We start from the raw sequence: 26,943 nt of genomic DNA, 5'->3' as shown, positions 1-26,943 counted from the left end.
TCGAATACAGATCAAATACGAATAGTTAGTTTTTGCCGGATAAGAATGTAATGGATATTGACATCATAAAAATATAACTTTTAGTATCCGGATACGGATCGATTATGGATATTGAATATCCGGAATCAGATACGAACGGATAAAAATCGTTCCAAAACAGATCAAATTCGAATACGGTTGAGAAATATCCGTACCATTTACATCCCTATCTTAGAGGGGGAAAACAATTAGATCTGTGGGTAAACGAAAAGTGTATATATATACTCAATCTTATTACTGTGAAATATTTACTCCTAGGTTAGGGCTAGGGCAAATTATAGTTCATGGTTTCTCTTGGTTATATCATTCATTTTGTAGGGGAGATTCGAGATTTCAGAAATTGCTAATAATGGTCGGATGAGCGTAAATGTACTCCCTCCATTCCAAATTATAATTCGTTTGATTTTTTGTCTTAAATTTGACCACTCATCTTATTCAAAAAATCAGTACAAATATATTCATACTTAAGTCATTCTTGAAGAACTTTTATTAATAATGCAAGCCACAAAAAAGAAAGTAATATTTTGTATAAAATTTTTTAATAAGACAAGTGGTCAAACTTAAGGTCTTAAAAAGTCAAACATATTATAATATGGAACGAATGGAGTAGAGTAACTTCTCCATCTCACCCATGATGGGGTCCACAATGCATCCATCTCTAAATTAGTGAGTGTGGTATCATGAATCGTTGATCAACGATACGCCTTAGGACACAATAATGCATTGCATTGCATCTAGCAAATTATTAGCCCACTCAACCACTGCTGCACTTTGTCCTCCTCGTTTCTTTCTCAAGAAGCACCACCTGTCAACTAACTAGGGCTCTTCCTCCCTCGAGCCTCTTTCTCAGCTCTCATGCTTTATGGGCTTTAATTCCCTTTTCTCTCCAGAACAGGCAATGTCTTCATACTGACTTTATATATGCAGACAGATGACTCATGCATGAGTCATGGTTTTATGCACGATTATGCATCTCTGAATTTACTTGTAAAACTGCAGTTGCAGCAACTTAAATACAGGGTAGCTAGGGGCATTAAGAAGTCATGTCGAGCCGTCCAAGTAGCAGCTCGGCCTGGCCAACCAATGCAGGTCACCGACGCAAAATTCACAGTCGCCGAGTAACGCGTGTAGGCTTTGTGTAGGGCTATGAGCCGACGTGGCAGCTACACAGATCGCAATCTCCTGATGATACGGAAAGGAACCTGACATGCTTGCACCGTGCCTTGTCTCCCCCGAAAGCAAAGAACGATCGAGCTCGGGGAGAAAATGGCGGAAAGCAACCTGGTAGACTCACGCCATGACATGCCTTTCCCCAAAGCACGGGCTCGGCGCCTCATGGCTGCCTTGACAAGCCTCCCTGGGGCCTGCCAGTGTGCTCTCTTTTCTGGGCAAACTTCTTTAAGTATTGACAAGAGTCCTCTTTGTTTGCACATTACATAGGACCAAGCCACCAAGGGGCGCCGCACAGTCAGAAATGAAGGGTGCAATAGATAAAAGACGAATGCATTGTGCTGGTTATGTCTGGGGAATACATCAGAATAAGGAACTGAATAAAGAAAAAGGTACATGCTATCGATAAACAACGAATGCATTGTGCTGGTTATATTTGGGGAATGCATCAGAATAAGGAACTGAATAAAGAAAGAAAGGTAGATCACACTGTTGCAACTGCAAGGCACAATCCATAAGGTCAGCTGTGGCAACTACCACTACCATCATCTCCAATTTTACAAACAGTGCATCAGAATTCAGAACTAGGAATTATCGGGACCTGTTACTGGCTAAATGCCCAGATGTATGGAACACTTTAACCTTCTAAAGCATGTACACAAAATGTAAACACCCGATCATCTGCATACATAGCAAAAACTGCGAGAATAAAGCAGGTCCTTTTTGTATGTTGTTTTTCAATTCATGACGATTCAAGAGCCTCATCCTGGAGAGAGGAATAAAATGTATAAATTTTTATGCATGCTCAACACACGGTAATTTTTAAGCCTCCACTAGTAGTAGCGCATATTTTGGCTACTTATATATCAACCAGATAGTAAGGAGGAAACCAGGCGATAAATTTCCGATTATCAGTCCAACATTACAGTGTCACCCCAAAGTAAACAAGTGAAACAAACTGAACTTGAAAGACAGGATATTTGAACTTAATTAACTTAAAATGAAGCAAGCTATTTAGTTCGCAGAGAAAACTAGTCTACGTTTGCGATGGACATGCAAACTTCAATGCAAAAAAAATCAGACAATAAAAACAGCTTTGGTGAGTAGATGCATATAATTCCTCATCAGACTGGACAATACCCCGCAGGTCCCCAGCATAGTGTATCAAGTAAACAATCCTCCTTCATCAGGCTAAAGCTTATATTAGAGGCCATATTTGGGTTGCTTATTTGCCCTACACGGAGGCTTGGAAGAGTCATCCATGTGTACTACTCATGAAAGATATGGATTCAGGCATACCTTTGATAGCCAAAAGCTGACAAAACTTGGAGGCACAGCAACAGAAGCCATGTGATAAATTTATCTTCAAACACTCAGGTCGTATTTCACGTTAGCAAGGTACAGACCACAAGCAGGTGCCATAGGAGGTGCAGCTGTCACTGTCTTTGCATTCAAAATTCTCTCAACTGCATCAAAGGTAATATTCACTTAAATGCACCATGCATGAATCACAAAAGCAAAAAAGGTACATTGTGAAAGTTGAAGAACATTAGACCAGACCATCTGCAGTTGTTAGATCGCCCGTCCCAACAGATTTTAGAAGACCGACCATCAACCTTACCTGCATTGGATATGACATCAGAAAACTAAACTAAATAGCAAAATAATAACAAATGACACGGTGTGCAGATTTCAGTCCCGCTGTTAGACTGATAATCAAGTAACAACATAGTAACCATGACTAAGGGTGCGAGCTGCCAGTGTCAATGGTACAAGTGATATTAATATATTCATCAATGCTCGATGGTCCTCAAATACAAATACTATGTTATCAGCTATTGAGGGAGACATGCATGGTAACCTTGAGACACAACCTGATGATTTCCCAGTTACTAGAAGTAAAAGAGAGATTACATTACAATTGACAATTGACCCATTATCTAATAGACAGATATTTAGTAACTTCAGTATCGGCATCGAACACAACACATCTCAGCAGTGCTGAAGGAGGAAAATCAACCCAACGTTGCACCTTTACTACCAAATGCAAATAACTCATCATCCAATACAAGTGGTACTAATCATACAAGATTTGTTCTTAATGAATGCCAAAAATCAAAGAACAAACATGGGAAGAGTAACTAACAAATGGCTGAACTTCAAGGAAAGCAAATTGACCTGATGGTAAAGAAAAGATCGTGCCCTTGCAGTAACAACAAAGCAACGGTGCCTTAATCTTGACCCAAATTCTTTTCTGTTCTCAGTTTCTGATTTCCCACTGCTAGAACAGGAACCATCGGATTCTTTCCCAGATGATTCCAAGGCTGGTGTCCTCGAATAAACAAGAGACCCATCTGATGATTCCATCTCTGATCGTTCTATGCTTGAAGGAAAATACATGAAAGGGAATACTTCTGTAACAGTAAGTTCATCCAGAGTTCTCATTGGTGAGTTTGCCTGCAAGCAGTATTGCTAACAAAGGATCAATAACATGCAAACACAGTGTTTTAACCTAAGACAACGTTTGAGAAAGTAAGATTTTTTATTCTTTTACACTCATTAAAAAGCCACCACCTAGCCTGCCTAACTGCCAGTTGCACCTAGCCACTACCCCATAGGCTGCCTAGAGCCTATTGCTTTTTTTAAACTTTGTTTGTCCTATACATGAGTAGCAAAAACAAAAAGGCAAAGACAAATTATGTAATTAAAAGCAACTTTATTTGTAAAGGAAATTTTAATAAAAGTGTAGTTTGCAACTTTGCATTCTTAAAGGTCCATATGGTTTATCAATGTGGTTGCTGTGGAAAGGTGAAATGTACCTACTGTAGGGTGTCTCCTAAGTCCTAGGTCCAAACCTAACACATACAACATGCCTGCGCCTAACACAGACTTCTAACTCCATGCAATTTAGAAAGATAACACAATGTGCTCACAATAGTTAAGAAGGATATTATCACCTGACATCCAGCTGCCCGAAAGGAACTGAAATCATGATGCCCAACAAGTATGCTGCATGCTTTCTGAACAAGGCCACCATCAGTAAACCATCAGCAGAATTTTACATCAACAAACAAATAAAATATGGGAACAGGCTTCACCTTCATTGCCTGAATATCCAAATCCTCAGATATGTGCCAAGCAGAGCTTTTCTCAAATACTGATGTTGACTCAGGTCCAGAAAGCAAACGGTAATGATATCTTCACAAAAATGAGCAAAACAGTGCTGTAAGCATTTTCACAATTTAAGAAGGCGAGTCACCTATAAGCTAGCTTAGCTCTTATGTTTTAGTACATAGCATGTAACCACCTTTATAGTGGCAACCCTTTCTAAATACTGGACATAAGACTCGAATGGGTACAGAACAAGATTAATTTTAAGCATGCTCAGATTGTATTGTATACTCTGATACATACGTGCGCTCTAGAGCTTTGTATCTAGCATGAAAATCTGGTGCAACACAGCGAACATCAGTCACCATTATGTCACCTTCATTCCTCTGCAACGACAAAAAAGTTGACCAAAGATGAATATCAATAGCAGGAGACCAGTTATTAATGAATATAAAAGCCTAGTAAAATAAATTAAACCAGCAAACCTTTTTTGTCAAGAAAACGTAAACAAATTTATGTTTATTCCTAAGTAACACAGACCATTCAACCAAATGAAAATAAAATTTCAGTGTGATGAACATTGAAGGTAATGCATAATGTCAATATATCATGTGCAACCAAAATGGTGCGATTAACTTCCCTTGAAAAAAAAAAGATGTAATTTTACAACCCAGCTTCTACTAGAGTAATACCAAATCAACAAAAGAAATTTCGAAAATGATGATATCGCCTACAGTGTTATAATAATTTTGATGTCAGAATCAAACGTATTATGAAAAATGTGTGTTGTGGACAGTAAAATTCACCTGATGTTTTCCATGAGTAAATAGAACTACAACTTCATTTAGTCCGAAACCTACCTGTAGAAAGTGGTTCACAGCACGTTTTACAACTCCAGGCTCATGAGGTGTTAACTGCAGATATGGAAGGGCTTGTCAGCAGGTAGAGGTTAAAAAAGGTGCTGCTGTTCTTGAAAACATTTTCCTATTTAGATGATAAAGCACATTTCTGTGAGGTTTATGGTAAAAATTAAGGTCGTAATCTGACATCACAGCACTTAATATGTGTGCGCGCCTTATATCTAGGGACAGTGGATGTAATAAATTTTGCGTACAGACCACTTCACCAGGCTTCCTTTTACTTATCCGCTCCACATCGACATGGCAAACATTTGATAAAGCATGAACACCTGCATCCTGAAAAAACAAACGTTATCCAACACATAAAAATATATATCCAGCGAAGTATATAACCAGTACAAGAAGAAAGTAACGCAGAAAACTATACGCCACTAATCATTGAATAACATATGCTAATCAGATCATAGTACTATAGCCACAATCTAATAAACTCAATGTGAGCAGTAATGTAGATATGGCACTAAGGAATTGATATATAAAGCCTCATATAGAATCCCAAGCAAGATGTAATTAATTAAAGGTATGATCATGGTTGACATCTAGTATGAAAAGTACCGCCTCTCTTTCTCTTTTCCTTGTTATTTTGACACCAGCATGGTCTCCAGTGTACACCTTTGAACATTTATATGTGAGCAAAGATTTTTAAAATACAATGATGCAAAAGCAAATCTGGTGCCATATCTACTAGTATCATTTTATTGTAATATTTGTGCTTGCAGTATACATTCTAGGAGTAAAACAAGCATTTAGGATATCTCAGAACAGATATAGTAATAAAGAATCATGAGTTCAAAGCAAAAAAGAAAAAAGAAAAAAAATCAACAGTGCTATAAAAGACTGCTAAATCTATTGCAGTCACAAAAAAAATGTGTATTCAAACAGTTCAGAAACACATGCGATAAAGACACATGCTGAACTAGAAGACACTTTTTAAAAAATTGTATTAAAGCAAGTTCTCATACCGTTCGGCTAGAACAGAATATCGAAACCGGCTGCCCAATGAATTTGTGAAATGCCTCCTGAAATAATAGAAGGGAAAAGAATAAACTGTTAACTACATCTAACATCCACTCTTGAGCTCCTATTGCTAAACAAACGCTATAGAAATACTGAAGTAGATGAGGAAGAGGCAGTGGTTCTGAAAGTAAGTATGATTAAATATTTTGGAGATGATGATATTAAGGAACATAGAGAAGACTTGTTGCTACAATGTTAATAGATTGGTAGTGGCAACATTAGGCACTAGTATCTCCACTATAGTACCATGTTAGAGCTTATAGAGATTAGAGAAGACTTACTGGTTTGTAGGCCAATGTACATAGGATAGGACATGGGAAGACAAAAGAAAAACAGGAGCACTGATCCTAACATATCTCTGAAATGAGTTCTATAGATAACACACAGGGCTCTCTAGTGCCCTGGAGATTGTGGAAGGTGGCATAGAATGAAATTTCCTTCCCTTCGAGCCAAACCCAAATATTGGTTTTTGGCATGTCCATTTGACCCAATTCCTCCAGTGTTATCCAAACAAGGCGGCTACTGCACATCCTATTAGCAAGTAATTTCAGACCAGAAGTTGACCTTCGTCCCTGCAATGTTATCCTATCAACCTCAGGGGAATCTCCAAGGGCGCTCGGGCCTCGGCATTTCAACAACAGTAATTCCGGAATTGCATTTGCACTACAGTACCATCTTCGGTTATCACTCTGATCTCACATCTCATTCTAGAAGCAAGGGCCTCACCTCGAGAACGCCGACTACGGTCCGCTGGTTGGGCTGCTGCTGGGAGCCGGAGAAGCGGGTGCCGACGTACTCCACCGCAACCAGGTACCGCTGCGCCCGAGGGTTCCGTGTACCGGCCATCGCCTCGCTATCCACTCCCGTCGCCTCGCCGCCGTCGGTGGCACCGTCTGGGTTCCCGGCCGGCGCGGGGTCCGGCGGGTCTGAGGATCGCTGGAGCTTGGCCGGTGGCGTGGGGTCGGCGTGGGAGGGATCACAGGGGCGCTTGGTTGAGACGGCGGCGGCGGGGTTGCTGGTGCTCATGGCGATTGCGGGCTTGCGGCATGGGTGGGAGAGGAGGCAAGGGTTTTGGGAGGGGTCTGCGAGTCAAAAGGTAATTTGAGGGGGGCAAAGGGTAAAATCGACTAGGATTAAGTAAATTTCAGAAATCCAACATTTTGTAAAAAGATGTTGCAAAACATGTTACGATATTGAAATTTATTCTCCTACAGTCCTACTTTGCTTGAATTTGATATTTTTCCAAAAAACAAAAATAATTCTTAATGTCTCTGTCTATGTTTGTAGTAACAATTAATTTGATAAAAAACATTTGACGAGTTTTCTAATAAAAAGTTACTAATGTTGTACTCGAGGGTTCTTCGCATAAATACGGAGGCAACCGCTCCCCTTCCTCCTCTTTCGAGGACACCTCACAGCGACGCCGCCTCCCGCCGCCGAACTCGCCTACGGCTCCGCCCGCGCCGGCAGCGCCTTCGCCTCGTCCCCTCTCTGCTTCAGCACCAGGTAGAACCGTGAGAAGGCCTTCTCTCTTGGTTTGTTTCGGAGTCCGATTCATTCTCTTGGTGGAGAATATGTTGAAAAAGAGCATTTTTCTTGAAGGCAAGAGCAACCATGGAGCACGGGTCGCTGGAGGATTCGAGTGCATCGACGTTCTCCATCATGGAGGAGGACCACACCCTCGCCAACTCCGTCAGATTCGTTCTCAACCAGGAGTGAGTTACAGTTTCTCCTCTCCCCTTACGTGTTCCCATTAGGAGTTTTATTTCTTACATTTGATGGTACATGTGCCAATTGGCACTCGTCCACTAGCTTTATAGTGCACTTCCACACATTCTGGTCTCGATTATTAGAGAACGCAGTGGAAAATGATGTTGAATTGGTCTTATGATGATGAATTGGGGACAGTGACACTGGGGTTTTAAGTTTCATGCATTGCAATCTGGTTGGTAAGTTGCTAAACTAGAGCGATTGGGGTTTGGATTATGGTTGCAACTATGGGGATGAAATGCAGTGAGGAAAACCAAAACTATTCAGACCCCTCATTTTTCTGTTAACGCAACTGGAGAAATTGCCTGTTTTCTTTACAGATCTTTATGTTGGCTTAATGTGGATTGAAATCACTACATCTAGAGCCAGAACAAGCATTACAAGCCTGGAATCAAATTGAAATGTACATTTGACATTAGTTCTTCTATTGTTAAACCTCGTTCAGTTATTGTGAGGATAGATGTCTGCACTCCTGTGGGTCTATTTAATTTATTTATGGAGAATATGCAGAGAAGATGGCATTTTTGTTTAAGGTTGTTTGACCATGCTTTGGACCAATGTTTAAGGTTGTTTGACCATGCTTTGATTGTTGTCAGCAGAAGAAATCATTGGTCATCTTTAGCATGCAATGATGTTGTTTTGAGATGACTACCAAGGCGAATATCTTATTGCTTATGGAAATGTGTGTGTTTTCATAATTTAGTGCATTCTGTTGGTTAAAGATGTTAGCTGATAATGTCTTACAGTTTTTTTTTGGGGGGTCGGATAATGTCTTACAGTTAGAATGCAACAATTCAGTTTTCTGTTGATTTGATGACAATATCTGGAACTCCTAAGAAATGTTGGTTGTATTTGTCCAACCATTAAGAATTATGGGTCAGATCATGTGAACTATATATTGGACTGGTTCAGATGATGAAATTATAATTTCCGTGATCAACTGTATTTTTATCAACTTATATGCTTTTGGGCCAAACTTCTCAAGTGTTTGCATTCTGTATATGCAGTGTATAAGGTTATAGGAGCATTTCTCATTAAATATATTTCTGCTATGTTACAGCCCAAGGGTGGCATTTTGTGGATACAGCATCCCTCATCCTTCTGAAAACAAAGTTAACATAAGGCTTCAGACTACAGGTACTCCCAAATTCCCTTTTCATAGTAATTAATCCACATTGAGCTGAAGTCTATGTTACAGATTTCCTTTCTAACATTTCTTGCCTAAAGTTTAAGAATTTGAAATAACATGCCTTTTGCTTCATTACTATCAAAATAATACAGAAATTCTATTCTGTAAAAAATATACACGTTTTTGTGGTATCTGCCATCTGGTCAGTAGTAATAACCGACACTAAATGTCAAGAGGTTATCTGGTTCCTGCTTCTACAATACAAATAGTAGTTGCCCTGAGCTAAAATAATTGATCCTCTCCTGATGTGTATGTTGATGGATATGTTCGCAGGAGATCCAGCCAAGGATGTTCTGAAAGATTCGTTGCAGGACCTGATGGTAATGTGCCAGCATATAAGGGGGACGTTTGACACTGCAGTGGCTGATTTCCGGGGGAACAAACCAGCAGACGCCATGGACATTGATTTGAACAAAAAGTAGAAGGTTCTAGATGATTGTTAGCCAGGTAGCAGAAATGCACAGATGTTTAATGTGCAACTGAATTATAAACTACTCTAGTTATATGGGATGTAGTCCTTAAACCCAAAGTGTGAAATGTCATTGGCATTAGGGTTCTTGACAGTGTGACTTCAGATTTCTTTGCCAATATATGGCACTCGATCTTGTTTGGAGAAAAAATTAATCAAATGCAATGACCATAATTTCTATTTGTGCAGTTCTGAGTACAGCTAATTGGAAGTTTTAGGCATTCTATTTGTGCCATATCAGAATCACATGTGGCAACAAATGTGTAGAAAATATATTTTCTTTCACAAGAAGTATCTTCAGCTTAATTTTTGCATGTACAACATTGCAAATGATCGAACCAGAAAGAATAGACATAATAAGCCATGAAAAATCGTAGCAATTGTGAACGCATAGATGAGTACACAGCATTATTAACACCACATTAGATAGATGATGATCGGACATACTCAATCAGTCTCAAAGGACTTGCAACGAATTGTTGAAACCAACACATGTAAAGCACACGCAGAAATTTGGAAGTTAAATTAACTTCTTGCATGAATTACTGTACTTTGTTATCAAGATGCAAGAACACGTACACCATTTACCACTCAAATAAATGCGAGAACCTGAGCATCCAGTATCTTGTTCTGCATATCACAAATGAATTGGAACTGAATTACAACGCTTTGACCTCACTAGCTTATTGAACATGCTGGCACAACAGCTCTAGGATGTGGCATTAACCAAAAGATGACCAGCTCACATTCCATTCATATGCCAAGCTAACTAATACAAGCACCACATGGTGCCTAAACTCAAGAACAGAATCAACTAAAAAAAGGAATGAATTAGAACCTTAGTGTTCTAACTTCAAACTTATACAAAGGATCCATGAAAGGCATCAATCTGCGTATAGACCCTAAACACCTCCGACTGGTCAAGCGTCAACAATGGACAGGAGCTAAGGATGACCATCAGGTGCGCACTCTGAAAGAACTAATATTGGATCCACAGTTATTAACCTTTCCAGCTTTATTCACCATGGGATGTGATTCCAGGTTCACTGTTGCTGCTCCTCTCTTGATGCAACAGCCACAAAGAGTGGTGTAACAAGGGAAGCAAGATGTGAAGCTCAGAGAACCAAGCTGGAAAAAATAATCTTAAATGCGAAGGCCAGAGACAGCATCACGCCCAGAATTGGGATCGCTGTGTTTCAGAGACAGGTTTGCGAATTGTGAATCAAGGTCTCTGCTGTTACTGCGGCTGTGAGTAGGAGCCTGCTGCTGTGGTACATGCTGCTGCTGCTGCTGTTGCTGGAACAATGATCTAAGCCGACCAATTTCCCGCTCAAACATCTCTTGCTGATCTGCAGCATTGGAGAAGAAATACACATATAACTTAGTTAACTGTTTCCAATAGAACAATTTCTTAATGCTTTGTGAAGTGCATCTATGCAGCTATCCCGTATAACTTAAAGAGGAAATCATTCAGATCATCTCATTACTTCATCATTGCGGTAATACTGTGTAAAAATCAATACAGCAATGTTTTGCCTACGGTCACTGCCTGTTAATTGTTTTGCACAGCAACAGCACGAGATGTTGAACCTTTGATATGATACATAGGATAATTTTTTTTAGAAATGGCCACATAGGACAATTTAATCTGGTAAAAAAAATTGGTAGTTAACACCTATATAATTTGAATAGACCCCCTGTGTATTTCATCATAATTTCAGGAAATTAAAGAAGATCGACATCCTATAACATGAGCAAGAAAATGACGAATACATATCCCTCTCCATTTCTTAACTTGAACTAGAACATTATTGGAACTAGCCAACTGTATGCATAATTGTAAGCACTTAGTTTACTAAAAAAGCATGATTTCACAGGTTCATCTAATATCTATAGGTCAACATCAACCTAAAAAATAATTAAAATGGTATTATTAACAAATAGAACCTGTTCAAACAAATATTTTAAAATGATATTCACCAAACTCAGGGATATGAAACCGGATTGCTACTCAACGAAAATAAGATATCATACAAAAGTTACAACCAAGAAAACAAGTAGCCAAAAGAAACACCGAGGTACAAGGTACTCACATATGGGGGGAAAGAGGAATACTTACAGCGTTTAATAAGATGCTCTTGAGATAGACTCTCAAGCCGTTGCTTCAAGGCTTTATTTTCCAGGTCTAACATGATATTTTGCTGACCAAGAAAATCCATTTCAGCAGTAACTTCTATCCCCTCTGTCTGCAAAGTATAAAATTAAATATTTTAGGTGATGTTTCCTAAATTGTACAAGAAATAATGGATATGTTTTGCTTCAAAAACGGTTACCTGCAAGGACTGAACTCTTCTCTCAAGCTCTGCAATATACTGGAGCTTCCGGACACGAGATCTCTGAGCATATTGTCTGCAATTGACATGAAAAATAATGAAATTAAATAGGTACAGTTCATTCAAGGTCTATCAGCATCAATCATCATGAACACTTGACATGGAGCATGCATCTCCTTTTGATGGAGGCATAATTCAAGTTTGTATATATTGGCAACAAAGGGAGGTCCAATGTACATGAAGATGTGCACCTATATTGTGTTCGAGGACTTCTAAATTTAAAGACGTCCAACATTGACAGATGTATGCCACATGTACAATCCATCTGATTAAAGCCTTCAACATCTTAATGGAGATAGAGAACTTTATACAGAATCTGTTAGGACAAGACATCTCTAATGTAAAATAATTATTTTGCTCTGAGATTATCTAGTCGGTACCAATTTAGGGAAATTCCACTCTGTTCAGCCCACTCCAAGTTGTAGTCATGTGGACTTGCCGCAGGAAATGCACCAATAAAATGTCTATCCAGATAACAAATATATAGACAAGACATTCATCAGAAAAGCATTTGTCCTATCCTATTCAATAACATTTAAAAGTTAAACACTGACACATCATAGAGAAATCAATCTAATATGCAACATATAGTAAAACCATGCTCCGACCTATCAGGCTCAAAGAACATAACAAATTAGAATGCAGGCTTCACTATGGTGTTTGCAATTAGTAGAAAGAAGCATGCCATCAGCATTCTTCAATCACACTCATTAGCAGTTTAGCACTAATATACTTGATGAACAAAATTCTACAAACTGAACATAATTCTTTAAAGCAAGTGCAACGATAAAATCAAACCAACTCACTGTTTGGCTCGCTTGGTGTCCGCCTCCGACTGCGAGTGCCTCAGGCCCTCCTTCCTCTCTGCTCCAATCCTCTGGTCATGAGCTGCATCACCATGGCCTTTCCTGTCCACCCCATTGGGCACATGACCATGCTCAAGATCACCAAATGAGCTGGACGGACCATGGCGCCCTCCATTCTTCTCTCTCCCTGGAATCGGCATGCCACCACCCTGCCGGTACATCTGCCTTGACTCCCACGGCCTGCCCTGAGGTCGCCCAAACGAGGTGGGCTCCGGGAAGAACTCGGGCGCGCCAGCCCAAGAAGCCAACTGTCCTCCGCCTCCTCCCCTCATGCCATCGAGCACATTGTCGTGTATGCCCGCCGCGGCGCCGCCGCCGCCTTCGAAGAGCGCGAACGAGTCACTGGACGACCTGCGGTGGCCGGGCCGGCCATGCGCCCGCGCCGGCGTCTCGGGCTCGTCCAGCAGGTCGTCGAGCCACGACGGCTGCTCGTCGGCGAGGAAGCTCTCAGACGACGTGCGCTGGTGGCCGTGGCGGTGGTGCGCGTCCCGCGGCCGCGCGATCGGGCCGAGCTCGGCGTGCGGCGCCGCAGCCGCCGCTGCAGGGAATGGGCTCCGCGGCGGCAGCAACGCCTGCTTTTGGAGCCTCCCGTTCGCCATCATGGCGTTCTCACCCAAGCTGCACGGAGAAATTGTGGACAAGAAATGGTGAGAAACATATAAAGATTTGAGAAATCTTAGCACTTCAACCACATCGCCGAAAAGATGAAATTCATGCGGGATTCCTGCGGCTCCGGGCACAGATCTCGTCTAGGAATCACCGCATGCTCCACAAAACTTCGAAAATTTACGGAGAATTCGCATCAAGGAGACGCCATGTCTACGGGGGACGAAGCATTGAGAAACGCCAAGATTTCCGAGAAATGGAAACGAGAAAAATCAACGGCGGTGAGCAGACAAATCCAGAATATATATATATATTTCAACGAAATTGGCACAAAAAATGGGTTGAGAAAAGGGAATCCAGTGGAATTGCGCGAATTGGACCGGATCAAGACTGGGGCAAATCCGTACAAGAACTTGTAACAACAAATTGACCAGCAAAAAAAATAGGGGACAAAACAAGCGTACCAATTCGGCCGGGACTCCAGCGCGTGGCGCCTTCGATTCCTGCACCAGAATCCAAATCCTAAATCCGAATCTCGGGCTGCTGTCCCTCCTAATCTTGGGAGGGATTGGCGTGGCGAGCACGAGGAGAGGAGAGGAGAGGGGGCAGCGGATAAATGGCGAGATGGAGGACCGGAAGAGAAAAGTCAAATAAGAACGGGTGCTATTTATAACGCCAGAAAAATCCAGGGTTTCAACGGCTGGGATCGCAGGGACGTGCCCAGATCGAGCGATCCTGGCCGTTGCTTGCAACGCCCGACGAGAGGGTAAATGCGGCCGGTAATAAAATGCTTTGGATACTCGTGCTGACTGGGTGAAGGTTAAAAACTCTAGATGCACAGTACAATTGCATGTTCGAACATGCATCACATGGTGCACAACTTTTGGTTGGAATAGACTATAGTTTTATCCACTAGCAAGATGAGTTTTTTTTTTTTGAAAAGAAGCAAGATGAGCTAAGAAATGTGAGATAAATACACAACATCAAACCAAAGTAGTAGTGGTAGATCTGCAAATGTGAAATGGTCGAGAAATGATCGTTTCGTCTGTTGGTGGCCGGTCAAATTGTAAGCTCTGAAATCCCTACGGAAAATGGCAGTTGGATTAGTCGAGCAACAATCCTGCGCCTCAGAAAATTGAAACACTCTTTCTCTTGCTTTGAATGCAAATCCGTCTGAACTTTTTTCCAATAGAATGTTCAGACGGACTCGCTCTGACTTTGAGGAAACTAGACTCGAAATGCATGTCAGCGTCAGATCAGATTTATGAGAGCCGCCTGAGGAAATACGCATCGCTAGCTCAGAAAAAAAAAAGAGATATTTTTATGATCCGGCCGGGACGCATATGCAGATGAGATGCATGTGCGAGGAGGCTGTTGGAGTGCTGGTCGGAGCGGCCATGTCGGCCTGTCTGCCTGCTGCAGCGGCGAGTGGTGGAGGGGCAGGCACGGCGAGGTATGAATGAAGGGGAAAGGGATCCGCTGCAGTTCGGCAGCCTGCAGTTGGGCCACTGACAAGTAGGCCTGCATGTGTAGGGTCCACATGTCAGGGACACCACTATAGGGCACTCAACTGCAGCGGATCTCGTTCCGAATGAAGGGGGTGGCCTGATGGCCAGCCGGAAACGAAAAGGAAACAGCGGCGCGCCAACACAAGGACAGCGAGATCCAGCTGCGCGTCGCCGCCCCACTGGGTACCTGCACGTGTGCTGCATCTTCTCTTGTTTTCTTCTTATTATTTTTGCTGTGTTTTTTCTGTTATGCTGTGCATTTGTTCTTTGGATTTATTGTTGTCAGTTGTGCATGAGGCTGGAAGTCATAGGATGGATGGATCATGGAAGAGACACGATTGTTGGGACTTGGGATGTGAGGATGTCCTTTCCTGCTTTACATATGGCAGGATGGGAGAAGTAGACTTCAGGTTTAACATTTATCTTCTCCGTCCATTTGAAAATCTAACGGTTATTTCGCTTTCTTACAGGGCAATCTTCTGTTAAGCGCTACTCTGCTAATATATAATGTTATAATCGAAAGTTGGTGCTGTGATCATAAAAATATATTCGATATTAACTGTATGTGTCATGTAATCGATGAAGGCAGTACATATAGCTGACGAACCTTCTATTTTTTAGGAACAATTGGTTTCAGGATTTTTTAAGGACTTTTTAACTTAACCAGATAATTTTGTTTCGATTATCAGTCACCATTTTATCCAATCATCATGGTTAACTTTCAGGTAAAACATGACATTCAATCCGAGAATATTAACATACCTATTCCCTTGGTTTGAACTTGTGAAGGGTTATTTCGTTGCTTTTGACCAAAAAAATGCTTTATTAATACATCACTTTTGATTTAATAGCTCACATTTGATGATTTGAGTCTGCCAAGCTCAACGGAACTAACTGCTGATGTCATTGTTCATCCTCCGGCGTTAATATAATGTCGTCAGCGGACCATTTGACGGGTAGTTTATATTTTGGCCTCCTCTTCAACTGTATAACCTCTCTGCATCTGAACAGGAAGGTATTGTCTCTTTTTTTAAAAAAAAAATAATGGCCTGTTCATACTGCTCCATGGGGATAAAACTACCTAGCCCCTAATCACCAGCAGGCCCAAGTTATTGTCGGGCCTGTTAACCCTTTCTGTTTTGCAGGCCTGAGCCCAACCGGACGATAAAATCCAGACAAGCCAAGAACGTGTTATTCTATGCGCGAGTTTTCAAAAGTTTGCCGGTTACAAAGCCACGGCAGTTTGAATTCCTCAGCAGAGTCTGATGTCACGCCGTTAGTGTGTCACTTGCGTCAGAATTTATCCACCTGGCGTCAGTTAGACTAAGAAAGTGTTCTCGCACTGACATATAATTATATTTGTATGTTATAGTACTCTGAATTGTTTTAGGTTTTACTTTCTCATACTCCCTCCATCTAAGTATGAAAGATATATTTCTATATGGTACAATAACCAATGGCACCAAACGTGCTTATCCATCTCATAAATGCAACATAGACTTTTTGTTGGTCCTCCAATATTTTAACTAGAAACTCCTCATTTATATTGTTATTTATTGCCACAACCCATGCCAATAGCAAATATAGCTATCATATTTGAACATTTGAAGTTTTGAAATATAGCTATCAAAAATGGATGCCAGGAGTATATAATTAATCGTATAGCCCGCGCATTTGTGCGGCTAGTATTGAAAATTCAAAAACTTGTATGTCATTATATCCTTATTTAAAGATTATATTATTTTTTACCATACATCACCATGTTCATTATCGTAAATTATGTCTTATTGTTGGTTAAAAAAATTCAAACATGATCTACCTATAATAACAATTTGATTTGTTGAGATTTAATAATATTATGCATATAATTATTCTTATTTTCATGTTATTTTTATTGATTATTGTTAGCTTTAGTTTTTATTAATAGTATATGTATGAAACAGATACATAGCTAAATGGTATTTTATATTTAATTTTTTATAATGATATTGGTGGGTGATTTTAATTAGGCACGGGTATTTTAGGCTAATTTTTATCATAATGGTAGTGGTGGGTAATTTTTATTTTTTTATTTTTTCTTCGATTAACGTGAGAATTTCTAGGTCTTGAGAGCGAATGTGGAGACTTCGTTTGTTGTCCAAATAATAAGATAATAGATCACAACCTTGTACGTACAAAATGACGTAACAATACTCCTACTTAACCTAGAAAGGAAAAAAGCCTAATTTTTGCTTAAGATGACTGCCTTTATATTCTATAAGTTGTCTGCCCAGATACTCAGCATCTCAACATGTGATTTTTTGAACGTGTTCGGAAGAAGAAAGGAAACCTGTGAATAGTTATACTACTTCACCGCAGCTGCGTATGTAGTGGAGAAATCAGGTTGTTTGGATGCATTCAAAATTTCAAAACTTTACAAGATTTTCCATCGCATCAAATTTTTGAACGCATATATGAAGTATTAAATATAACTAAATAAAATATCTAATTACACAGTTTGATTATAATTTGCGAGACGAATTTTTTAAGCCTAGTTAACTCATGACGGGATAATAATTACTAAATACAAACAAAAATGCTATAGTACTTTACACCCAAAATTTTTAGCAATGTCACAAAGACAAAGCAAGAGGTACTGAGGTAGGCAGAGTGTGGACTCGTCTGGTTGGGGGTATTTAACTTTTTATCATTATACCGGTTGTCACCTCCTCAGATGACACTCTTAAAATTGAAATTACAGAAAGAGCAGAAGAGAGAGAAAATCCATAATCTTTTACCACTTTTGCTTGCGTGGACGCCAACTCGTCTCTCCAGCAGGGATCCACATCATCAGTGCGGGTCGTTGCCTCCCCCGTACCCTAAATGGCCGGCCCGCGCGCCCAAACCCGGCCCGCCCACACTCTTCTCCCCCTCCCTCTGCTCTGCTCCCCGCGACGCACTCCTCTGTAGGATCAAGAACACCGACTAGAGGGGGATGAATAGGCGGTTTAAAACTAAAAACACCAACACTAGAGAAATTTAATTAGTAACAAAAGAAAGCACTATGTCATGTACTACTATCTCTAGTTTGGGTTTACAACCTAGGGTGACAAGATACAATTCTAGCTCTAGTAAAGTAAATTACTCAAAATAAATGCAAGAATTGAAATGAGCAAGAGAAATAACCGAGCTTGACACAAGAGTTTATCCCGTGGTGTCGATGACTTGCCGGTCACCACTAATCCACGTTGAGGTGGATTCCAAGAATCAACCGCTCCACTATCAAGAACTCTCTTGATCTTGAGCCGGCTTGAATCAAGGAACCGCTCCACACCTCGATTCCACTAGAGTTTCTCTTCACCACTCCGGTGAGGTGAGCACAAGACCTCTCACAACCAAAATCGGGGCTCCTCAACAATCTCCTTGGAGGAGCTCCACGAAATTCACTTCTTCAAGCCGTCTAGGGAGCGGCAACTCCCAAGAGTAACAAGTCGATGACGCTTGCTTGAAGTCTCCCTAGTGCCACAAAGCTCAAACTCTTGATGCAATGCACTAGGATGCTCTCACACTCTCAAAAATGCAGTCTCTAAGCAAGTGTGTGTGAGAGAGGGATGGCTCAGCTCTAATGTGTCAAGAAAGTGATCCAAATGGCCAAGAGAGCCTCCCAATGGCCGGGCATTGGGTATATATAGACATTCCCTCAAAAACTAGCCGTTACACTCTTTTCTGCGAAAATTTGGACCATCTACGGTTCAAAAACCGGACTGTCCGCCGTTATAAACCAGTGAGTCAGTGCAATGATTGTGTGTCAGAACTAGCCGTTGGAGCCCTGGCGGACCGTCCGCGCCCTAGGGGCGGACCATCCGCGGTTCAAAGTTCCACACCACCAGAGACAAAAATCGTCTCTAGTACAATTTGAAAATGACCGGCAGACCGTTCGCGCCCCAGAGGCGGACCGTCCGCCGTTCAACCATCAAGCCTAACCAGAGATGCAACTTCTCTGGTACAAATCTCTAAATGACCAGCGGACCGTCCGCACCCCAGGGGCGGACCGTCCGCCGTTGAACTTTCTTTTCCACCAGAGACGACACATGTCTCTGATACAATTTGAGTTAGAGGGGCGGACCGTCCGCGCCCCTTGGGAGGACCGTCCGCCCTTCATTTTTCAGCCCACACCAGAGGCAACAGTCTCTCTGGTACAAAACCAAAGTGAGTGGCGGACCGTCCGCGCCCTAGGGGCGGACTGTCCGCACTTAGACAGTCAGCACTCAAACTTGTCCCATTTTTCAGATTTTTCAAAATGTCGTTAGCCCTTATGCATGCATCTAGACATTTTGAGCAAAATGGCACTAAAGACCCGTCAAGCACGAGTACACGACCCCTCTTGATAGTATGGCTATCTATCCAACAAATCCGATCACTTTTCATCCACTAATCGCCTTGTGACCGGTAAAATGCAAAAGCCCTATTTGATACCTTTGCCTTGAGCCCGAGCTTTGCACATCATCTCCAAAATGTCATACGATCACAATCAAATCCCTTTCATCCGTGGATCAATCTACTGCTCATTATCTCAAATGAAATCGTTAATCCACAAACCATTGTCATTAATTACCTAAACTCGAATAAGGGGCCTAGATGCTTTCATCCCCCCCCCCCCCCCCGCTCTGCTCCCACACCGCCGATGCCGCCACCGCTGCCAGCACGCCACCATGTCGGACTACGCCGAATCGGTTAGAGATGCTAGGGAAGATTCAGGCTTCAAGGTGCCAGGAGCGGCCGCATTGCGCCCGACATGGCAGATCCAGTAGGTGAGCTAAGCGGCTTCCCGCTGATCCCATGCCCGGAGTGCGGCTTGACTCGGGTGGTTGAGGGGCGGACGAAGAAGGAAGGAGCGAACCATGGTCGCCTGTTCTTCAAGTCTCCCAAAATAAGGGTAGGTTTCTAGCCTTTGAGCATGTTCTTCGGCTTGAATGAACAGTTAGGGTTCTAAGCCTTCTTTGATTTTTCAGTATCCAAAGTTGTGTGGCTACTATAAGTTCGAGAAGGGATACTTCCAGCAGTTGAAGGATGATGGCATCATCGTTGTTGGCTCGTCAAACTGGGAACAGGCTGTGGAGCAGGAAGAACGTTCAGTGCATAGTCCTAATGGAGATAGGATTAAGAATGAACTGGAGAAGAAGATGGAGTCACGGATCTGGAAGATGAACATGTTGTTTGTGTGCGTTCTAGTTTGATGTGTGATCATGTATGCTATGATGAAGTGAGGTGTAATGTACTGACCTTAATGAAATGATATTGTTCTTTGCCAAGATGTGAGCATGACAGAAATAGGTGATGTACATACTGAACTAAACTTAAATGAACTCAACTTAACAGAATTGAACAGAAATATTTGAGGCCAAGACCAATTGAGCAGACCATCAACATTACAATATTGTTCAGGCCACAAACATGACAATAGTACCAACATAAATATTGTTCATGCCACATACAGTACCAACATCACAATGGTTCATGCCACAAACAGTACCAACATAACTAGAGTTCATGCCAACCAAAAGACAAAAGGTGCCAAATCAACAATTGGTCTCATTTTTCCCCCTTGCTGGTTTCTTTTTCGGTGGGGTCTTCTTTATCTTGGTTGCCAGATGCTTCTTCTTGGGGGTGAACTTCCTAGCTGCCGGTGGTCCAACATCTAGCACATCTGATGGTTCTGGACTAAACACAAGTTGGAGAGCAAGGCAAAGATTCCTGTAATTCAATAACACATTATTAGAATGGAAATAATTATTGATGCAGCAGGGCTTGTGTAGCTTTGTTTACCTTTTAGCTCTAGGAGGGGATGCAAGCTTGAAAGGCCCTTGTTTGGTTTTGGTAATTGAGTGACAACTTAGGTGGACTAATAAGTATTCATGTTGAGATACACAGGTGATTAGTCCACACAAAGACACTAGTATGAGCAACATATGCCATGGAGGAGAAATGGCTAAGTGTTGAAGCTATGCTCATATAGTGTGATGGAGGAACTCATTGCATATGAGTCATGACATGGAGTCATGTGACCAAGGTGGTGAAGATCAAGACAAGGCTTGGCTTGATGGACCAGTTGCAATGGAGAAGGGCAAGTCAAGGTTTTGAAGCGATGGACCGCGTGGCGGTGAAGCTTGGGCAAGACTTGGCGCCGATGGATCGAGGCAACGGTAAAGAGCGGGCAAGGTCAAGATCGATGGACCAAAGAGGTCATGTGATGATATGGAGTGGATCATATCATTCATGATTGTGTTGGTGCATTGGTTGCATCGACACTTGTAGGATGGAGTTGATGAATGGAGATGAAATGGAATGCGCAAGGTAAAAGTATGATTTGTAGGACATTTCATTTCACCGGTCAAAGATTGTGTAGAGAAGTACATGACCGGATTTAGGATAGATGGCCGTACTATCAAGAGGGCCAAACTTGTTTGCATATCGGTCATCTAGTGCCACTTGAGCGATCATTGCGATGTTGCTAGGATTGAGTGGCGTGGTGAGATCAAGTGAAAATCCTTTGAAAATGATTGTGAAATGCTAACACACATGCACGTGGTGTTGTTCACGTGGTGGTGTTGGCACATTTGCAAAGGAGAAAGTGTTGGAGTTGATGTTGATCAACTTGTGGGAAAAAGAAATAACGGGCGGACGGTCCGGCCCTGTTGTGCGGACGGTCTGCTAGTATAATTTAATTTTGTCCAGAGAGGTTGCAGCTCTGTTTGGGCTTGAAGGTTGTATTGCGGACGGTCCGCCCCTGGGGTCCAGACAGTCCGCAGGTGTTTTAAAGAAATCGTCCAGAGAGGTTGTTTCTCTGGCTTGAGCTGAAAGGTTGGACTGCGGACGGTCCGGCCCAGGGGCGCGGACGGTACGCAGGTCACTTAACAAATTGACCAGAGACGTGTTGGGTCTCTGGTGGGATTTAAGAGTGAAGGGCGGACGGTCCGCCCCTGGGGAGAGGACGGTCCGCCGGTTAGTTGAGAAAATAACCAGAGACGTTTTCGCTTCTGGTGGGTTGCACGATGCGAAGGGCGGACGGTCCGCCCAAGGGGTGCGAACGGTCCGCCCCTCAAACTTTAAGTTTGTCCAGAGACGCTGTCTCTCTGAGTGTTCGGAGTGTCTGAACGGCAGACGGTCCGCCAATAGGGCGCGGACTGTCCGCGAAGGGCTCTAACGGTCGACTCTGACACATAATCAATATAGATCCAACCATTGGGTTTGAATGGCGGATAGTCTGGTTTTTGTGAGGCGGACAGTCCGCGAGTGCTCTGTTTCGATGGGGATTTGAGGTAACGGCTAGTTTGGGGTCTCCCTCTATAAATAGAAGGTGTGGCCGGCCATTTGAGGTTCCTGAGCACCTTGGGGACTTGGTGTCCTTGTGTGAGAGTGCTTGAGAGCCCTCTACTCACTCTAACTTGATAGTAATCATCCGATCGAGTGAGAGAGCGATTCTAGTGCGATTGCTTTGAGAGATTGCATCGAGTGGCACTAGGTGATCGTGTTGCAAGCCGGTGTGCTTGTTACTCTTGGAGGTTGCCACCTCCTAGACGGCTTAGTGGCAAGAGGCTCCATTGAAGCCCGCAAGAAGATTGTGCGGTGCTCCGGAGAAGAGATTGTGAGGGGTATTGTGCTCACCCTGCAGGAGCCGCGAAGAGCAACTCTAGTTGAGCGAGACGTGAAGAGCAACAAGTGGTCCGGCCGGATCATGTGCTAGAGCTCGGTGTGAGCACTCCACGTGGGAGAATGTGACTTGAGAGTCACCACTAGCAAGTGGATTGGCGGCAACCATAGAGCTTGTCTCAACGGGGATTAGCTTGGTGGCAACCAAGTGAACCTCGGGATAAAAAAATTATTGTGTCAACGTGTTCATCTCTTCTCGGTGGTTTGCATTCTCCAAATCACAAGCCTTGTATTTACATTCGTATATACCTTGTGCTTGTGTTGTTGCTCTCTAGTGATTAGTTAGCTTGTGTAGCTTGCTAATCATCTTCTTGCTTGTGTAGCTAGAAGTAGAGATCCTAGTGTAACTAGTTAGCTTGTGTAGCTTAATTAGTTACTCTTGCTTAGATTGTGTAGCTAAGCAAGTTGAGCTCTTGGGTTTGGATTATGTATCCTTGTCTTTGAGCATCTAGTGAGCTTAGGTTTGGTTTTGTGCTTTTGCTCATTAGAATTGTGTAGGAGCTCCCCGGTTTGTGAAGTACTAGTGCTTAGGCTTGTGTGGCTTGGCATTAAAATTGTTAGGAGAGCTCTTGCTAGTTTGGCACTCTATTTGCTTTGTGTAGGATCTTTTTGGAGGTGCCTTAGAGTCATAGTTAGAGGTGTGAAGTCTTGACTAAGCGAATAGTTTCAATTCCGCATAAGTTTCGTTTAGCCGGCGCAATTAGGTTTAGAAAGGACTATTCACCCCGCCTCTAGTCCGCCATCTCAACCCTTCAAGTGGTATCAGAGCCGAGGTCTCTCATTTGTGGTCCTTACCGACCCGAGAGGATGGCGACTTATGGGCTAGATGTTGAGTGTCCACACATTTTTTATGGCACACACTTTGCACAGTGGAAAAATTGGATGATATGTAATTTTAAGTTTATTTGCCCTCAAATGTGGTGGATGGTGGATGTAGGTTTTTCTCATGTGTTGGATGAAGGAAATCTAACTCAAACACAAGAGAAATGTCTAGATCTAGACATTCAAGCTACTAATATATTATTTAGATCTTTGCATGATTGCATACTTGGTGAGATCATGGATATGAAAACCGCCCACGAGATTTGGAGTTATCTCAATGAGAAATATGGGGCGGCCTCCGATGATGATGATAATTTTAAGGCCAAGGAGGAAGTGCATGAGGATGGTGAGCACATCCACGACATGGTGGTTGTGGAAGATTGTTCCACCTCATGGTCAAGTGATGATGATGATGATGATCAATCTACAATAAGCTCACTTGACATGATTGATGATGTTAATTCAAGTGGTGCAAGTGATGATTCTACTCCAAGCACACTTGATGATCAAGTTGGTTCATGCATGGATGATATTGCTACCTCAAGCTCATCTTTATCACCACATTACTTCATGTCACAAGGTGACACAAAGATATCAAATTGCAATGTGATTGATTTTAATTCATATGATGAGCTCTTGAGTAGATATGCTAGCATGAACAAATTATTTGAGAATGTGTTAGCCAAAACAATCAAATTGGAAAAAGAAAACTCTTTTCTCAAAGACACATGTGAACAACAAAATCATCTACTTTATGTTATAAGTTGTTCACATGAGGAGCTAAAATTGACTCATGAGGATCTTAGTGTTGCTCATGAGAATTTGGTACTAGACCATGTTTTACTCACTAACATGCTTTCTAGTAAAGGAATTAAAACTAGTGAGAGCTCATCACATGGGTCAAAAGATCAATTGCAAAATGTTGCTAACCCTTGTAATGTAGACAAGAAGCATGTATCCACCTCATGTGATGATTTATTATCTATGCCATGTTCTTCACAATTAGATGCTTGTTCTACTTCTATGTCTTGTGAGACTAAACTCTTGAAGGAGAACAATGAATTTAAAAATAAAGTGAAGTATTTGAGCAACAAGATAGAGAGGTGGACAAAATTAAAGTCACCCTTGAAAGCATAATCAAAAATCAAAGAAGCTTCGGTGACATGAGTGGCATTGGTTCCAACAAGAGCAAAGTCAAATGCAAGAAATGGGGCAAGAATAAATATAATAAGAAGATGAAGAAACAAGAAGAAATAAATCTATCTCATTTCATGTGCTTTTAATGCCATGAGATGGGACATCTTGCAAATGGTTGCCCCAACAAAGAAAAGCTCAAGTTGAAGAAGGAAGAAGAGAAGCTTAAACATGTCAAATGCTTCAAGTGCCGAACTTGGGGTCACCTCACCTCAATGTGCCCAACCAAGCAATTGGTGAAGCAACAAGAACCTCAACCAAAGCCACAAGTTGAGCAAGAGAAGGCACCCAAGATCAAGTCAAGATCAACCATGAAAATCAAGTTGATGACTTGAAGATGAAGAAGAAGAGAACGAGAAGGGGTGGAAAAAGAGCAAGGCATCAAATGCATATCCAAGATGCCAAGATGATGAGCAAGAACAAGATTCAAGAAAAGATGAAGGAAGTTGCTCACATCAAATGCCATAGTTGTGCAACATTGGGCCACCTAGCTTCGGGTTGCCCAAACAAGTTTGAGAAGAAGGCTCAAGCAAACAATGAGAAGCAAGAAAATGAGAAGCATCAAATGAGCAAGGAAGAAAAGGCTCAACAAAAGTGAAGATGCTACTTATGCCGGGAAAGGAGACACATGGCTAATTCATGTCCCCTAAGTAACAATTCTAAGCCAATTTCAATTGATGCAAATATTATGCTTAGAAAGTTTGGTAATTGTACCTCATTGGTTGCTATTGCAAAACATCCCGCTATTCATACTAAGGCATTGCCTAAGTATGTTGCTTATAACTTGAGAGGACCCAACCTAGTTTGGGTACCATCAAAACGTGGATGAATGTGTGTAGGTACCAAAGGCATTGGAGGCTTGATTCAAATAAAATTCATATTTTTGATCTTATGATTGAATCAAGAAATTGAAGCTTTTTGCGTATATACAACCCAATGCCATGACAAGCTAATGAAGTCCAAAGTACTTTCAACATACAAGTGCAATTATCTCGTTGTGGGTGATTCATTGGATATATTTGATGGCTTGCAATTATTTGCATTGAACTTTGCTTTTGGATGAAAAATCATTTTGCTAATTGAAAAATGAGTTAAATGTCATTTACTTCTCAAATGTGGCTTGAAAACTAGTACATATGGCATTTGGTTCTTATGTGCACTCTTTGTTTCAAGTTTCTGAATTTTCGAGACATTTTTGGGCTATTTATGAGTTTTCTTGTTTTCACTCAATTTATTTTTTATTTCTCGTTCTTACTCACTCATATGGGTCTTTGGATGGTATTCATGCTAGTTTTGAGATTTTTGGAATTTTATATGAGCAATGATCCCAATTTGAAGTTGGATTTGAGAAAATTCACAAGATTCTGGACAGACTGAACTTTGGAAGAGCGGACAGTCCGCATGTAAGAGACGGATGGTCCGCCATTCATGAAGTTTATCACCAGAGGCTCTGATCAGCAGAAAATTGTAGCGCGGACAGTCCGCCTATGGACCGCGTACGGTTCGCCAGATGCACCGGTAAGCTTCGGTTACACCGATAATATGTCCACTAAGCAAGCGCGGACGGTCCATCAAGGATCCGCGGATGGTCCGGGAGGCATCGGAAGGTCCGAACAGCTTCGGTCAGTCCGACGCCTGTGCATCGGAGTAATTGGATGACATGTGATGCAGGTGCGGACGGTCCGCAAGTAGTCCGCGGACGGTCCGCCTGAGATAAGTTGAATCTACCCAGAAACAATCTTAGCTCTGTCAAAATCAAATCATGTACTTCAAAGGTATATCTCTAATTGATCAAATTCATCTGGATGCATATGAGATGTTTGGATTTGAAATATATGCTTATATTACTTGCTATGAGATGATTGAATGGATTCAATGATTAGCAATCTAATTTAAGTTAGTTTGAATGGATATGATTAGTTTGAATGGATATGATCATGAGGTGACATTTAGTTTGTGGTATGAATGGATATATGTCTTTTGATAGTATTCAAACAAGTTAGCATCAAGTTTGATTCATATTTGATGAAGTATAGCTCAATTGCTCAAAATCTGTCCTTTATTGAAAATCTGAGTAAGCTGAGAAGAAAGCCATAGTTGGATGATCAAATCTATTTGGATTGGCTTGAAATTTGGTACGCATATCCTACACTTATGGTACTAGTTGCTGTACAAGTTTC

The 26,943-nt window shown here is 41.7% G+C and overlaps 3 protein-coding genes across 8 annotated transcripts; 1 reads left to right on the top strand and 2 right to left on the bottom strand.

The window, feature by feature from the left end:
* Positions 1-1,615: 1,615 nt before the first annotated feature.
* LOC120666621 (tRNA pseudouridine synthase A-like) lies at positions 1,616-7,355 on the bottom strand. Of its 5 annotated transcripts, none has more exons than XR_005671801.1 (11): positions 6,984-7,354; positions 6,203-6,259; positions 5,439-5,516; positions 5,181-5,234; positions 4,624-4,706; positions 4,308-4,407; positions 4,167-4,229; positions 3,388-3,666; positions 2,770-2,830; positions 2,509-2,675; positions 1,616-1,975 (listed from the first exon to the last, which is right to left on the bottom strand). XR_005671801.1 is itself a non-coding variant. In XM_039946504.1 (10 exons), exons 1-10 carry the CDS (start codon positions 7,281-7,283, stop codon positions 2,575-2,577), a joined length of 1,176 nt encoding a protein of 391 aa, XP_039802438.1. In that variant the 5' UTR covers positions 7,284-7,355; the 3' UTR covers positions 2,026-2,574. The 5 variants fall into 5 exon arrangements, 1 of the variants encoding a protein (XP_039802438.1); XR_005671803.1 differs by lacking the exon at positions 1,616-1,975 and adding an exon at positions 2,026-2,454 and having other exon boundaries at positions 6,984-7,355; XR_005671802.1 differs by lacking the exon at positions 1,616-1,975 and adding an exon at positions 2,026-2,443 and having other exon boundaries at positions 6,984-7,355.
* Positions 7,246-9,873, top strand: LOC120666623 (DNA-directed RNA polymerases I and III subunit RPAC2-like). Of its 2 annotated transcripts, none has more exons than XM_039946505.1 (5): positions 7,246-7,353; positions 7,613-7,771; positions 7,860-7,972; positions 9,088-9,164; positions 9,490-9,873. In XM_039946505.1, exons 1-5 carry the CDS (start codon positions 7,282-7,284, stop codon positions 9,636-9,638), a joined length of 570 nt encoding a protein of 189 aa, XP_039802439.1. In that variant the 5' UTR covers positions 7,246-7,281; the 3' UTR covers positions 9,639-9,873. The 2 variants fall into 2 exon arrangements, with proteins under 2 accessions (XP_039802439.1, XP_039802440.1); XM_039946506.1 differs by having other exon boundaries at positions 7,289-7,353; positions 7,613-7,763.
* A 324-nt stretch (positions 9,874-10,197) lies between these two features.
* Positions 10,198-14,199, bottom strand: LOC120666620 (uncharacterized protein At4g06598-like). Its single transcript, XM_039946503.1, has 5 exons — positions 14,015-14,199; positions 12,885-13,562; positions 12,019-12,094; positions 11,805-11,931; positions 10,198-11,034 (listed from the first exon to the last, which is right to left on the bottom strand). Exons 2-5 carry the CDS (start codon positions 13,544-13,546, stop codon positions 10,829-10,831), a joined length of 1,071 nt encoding a protein of 356 aa, XP_039802437.1. The 5' UTR covers positions 13,547-13,562; positions 14,015-14,199; the 3' UTR covers positions 10,198-10,828.
* Positions 14,200-26,943: the final 12,744 nt, after the last annotated feature.

This window comes from Panicum virgatum, chromosome 3N (assembly GCF_016808335.1).
Source record: "Panicum virgatum strain AP13 chromosome 3N, P.virgatum_v5, whole genome shotgun sequence".
NCBI classification, from domain to species: Eukaryota; Viridiplantae; Streptophyta; class Magnoliopsida; order Poales; family Poaceae; genus Panicum; species Panicum virgatum.
The sequence above is the reverse complement of the archived record's forward strand: the minus strand, read 5'-3'. Positions and strand labels throughout refer to the sequence as shown.

Excerpts from the sequence above, each read along its gene's own strand:
- LOC120666623 (XM_039946505.1), top strand. The coding sequence starts at position 7,282 with ATGGCGATTGCGGGCTTGCGGCATGGGTGGGAGAGGAGGCAAGGGTTT. Across the intron at positions 7,973-9,087 it reads AGATTCGTTCTCAACCAGGA|CCCAAGGGTGGCATTTTGTG; the intron begins GTGAGTTACAGT and ends GCTATGTTACAG. Across the intron at positions 9,165-9,489 it reads CATAAGGCTTCAGACTACAG|GAGATCCAGCCAAGGATGTT; the intron begins GTACTCCCAAAT and ends ATATGTTCGCAG.
- LOC120666621 (XM_039946504.1), bottom strand. The coding sequence starts at position 7,283 with ATGAGCACCAGCAACCCCGCCGCCGCCGTCTCAACCAAGCGCCCCTGT. Across the intron at positions 6,260-6,983 it reads CCGTAGTCGGCGTTCTCGAG|GAGGCATTTCACAAATTCAT; the intron begins GTGAGGCCCTTG and ends CTATTATTTCAG. Across the intron at positions 5,235-5,438 it reads AAAGGAAGCCTGGTGAAGTG|TTAACACCTCATGAGCCTGG; the intron begins GTCTGTACGCAA and ends CCATATCTGCAG.
- LOC120666620 (XM_039946503.1), bottom strand. The coding sequence starts at position 13,546 with ATGATGGCGAACGGGAGGCTCCAAAAGCAGGCGTTGCTGCCGCCGCGG. Across the intron at positions 11,932-12,018 it reads GAAGAGTTCAGTCCTTGCAG|ACAGAGGGGATAGAAGTTAC; the intron begins GTAACCGTTTTT and ends TATACTTTGCAG. Across the intron at positions 11,035-11,804 it reads AGAGCATCTTATTAAACGCT|ATCAGCAAGAGATGTTTGAG; the intron begins GTAAGTATTCCT and ends CCAATGCTGCAG.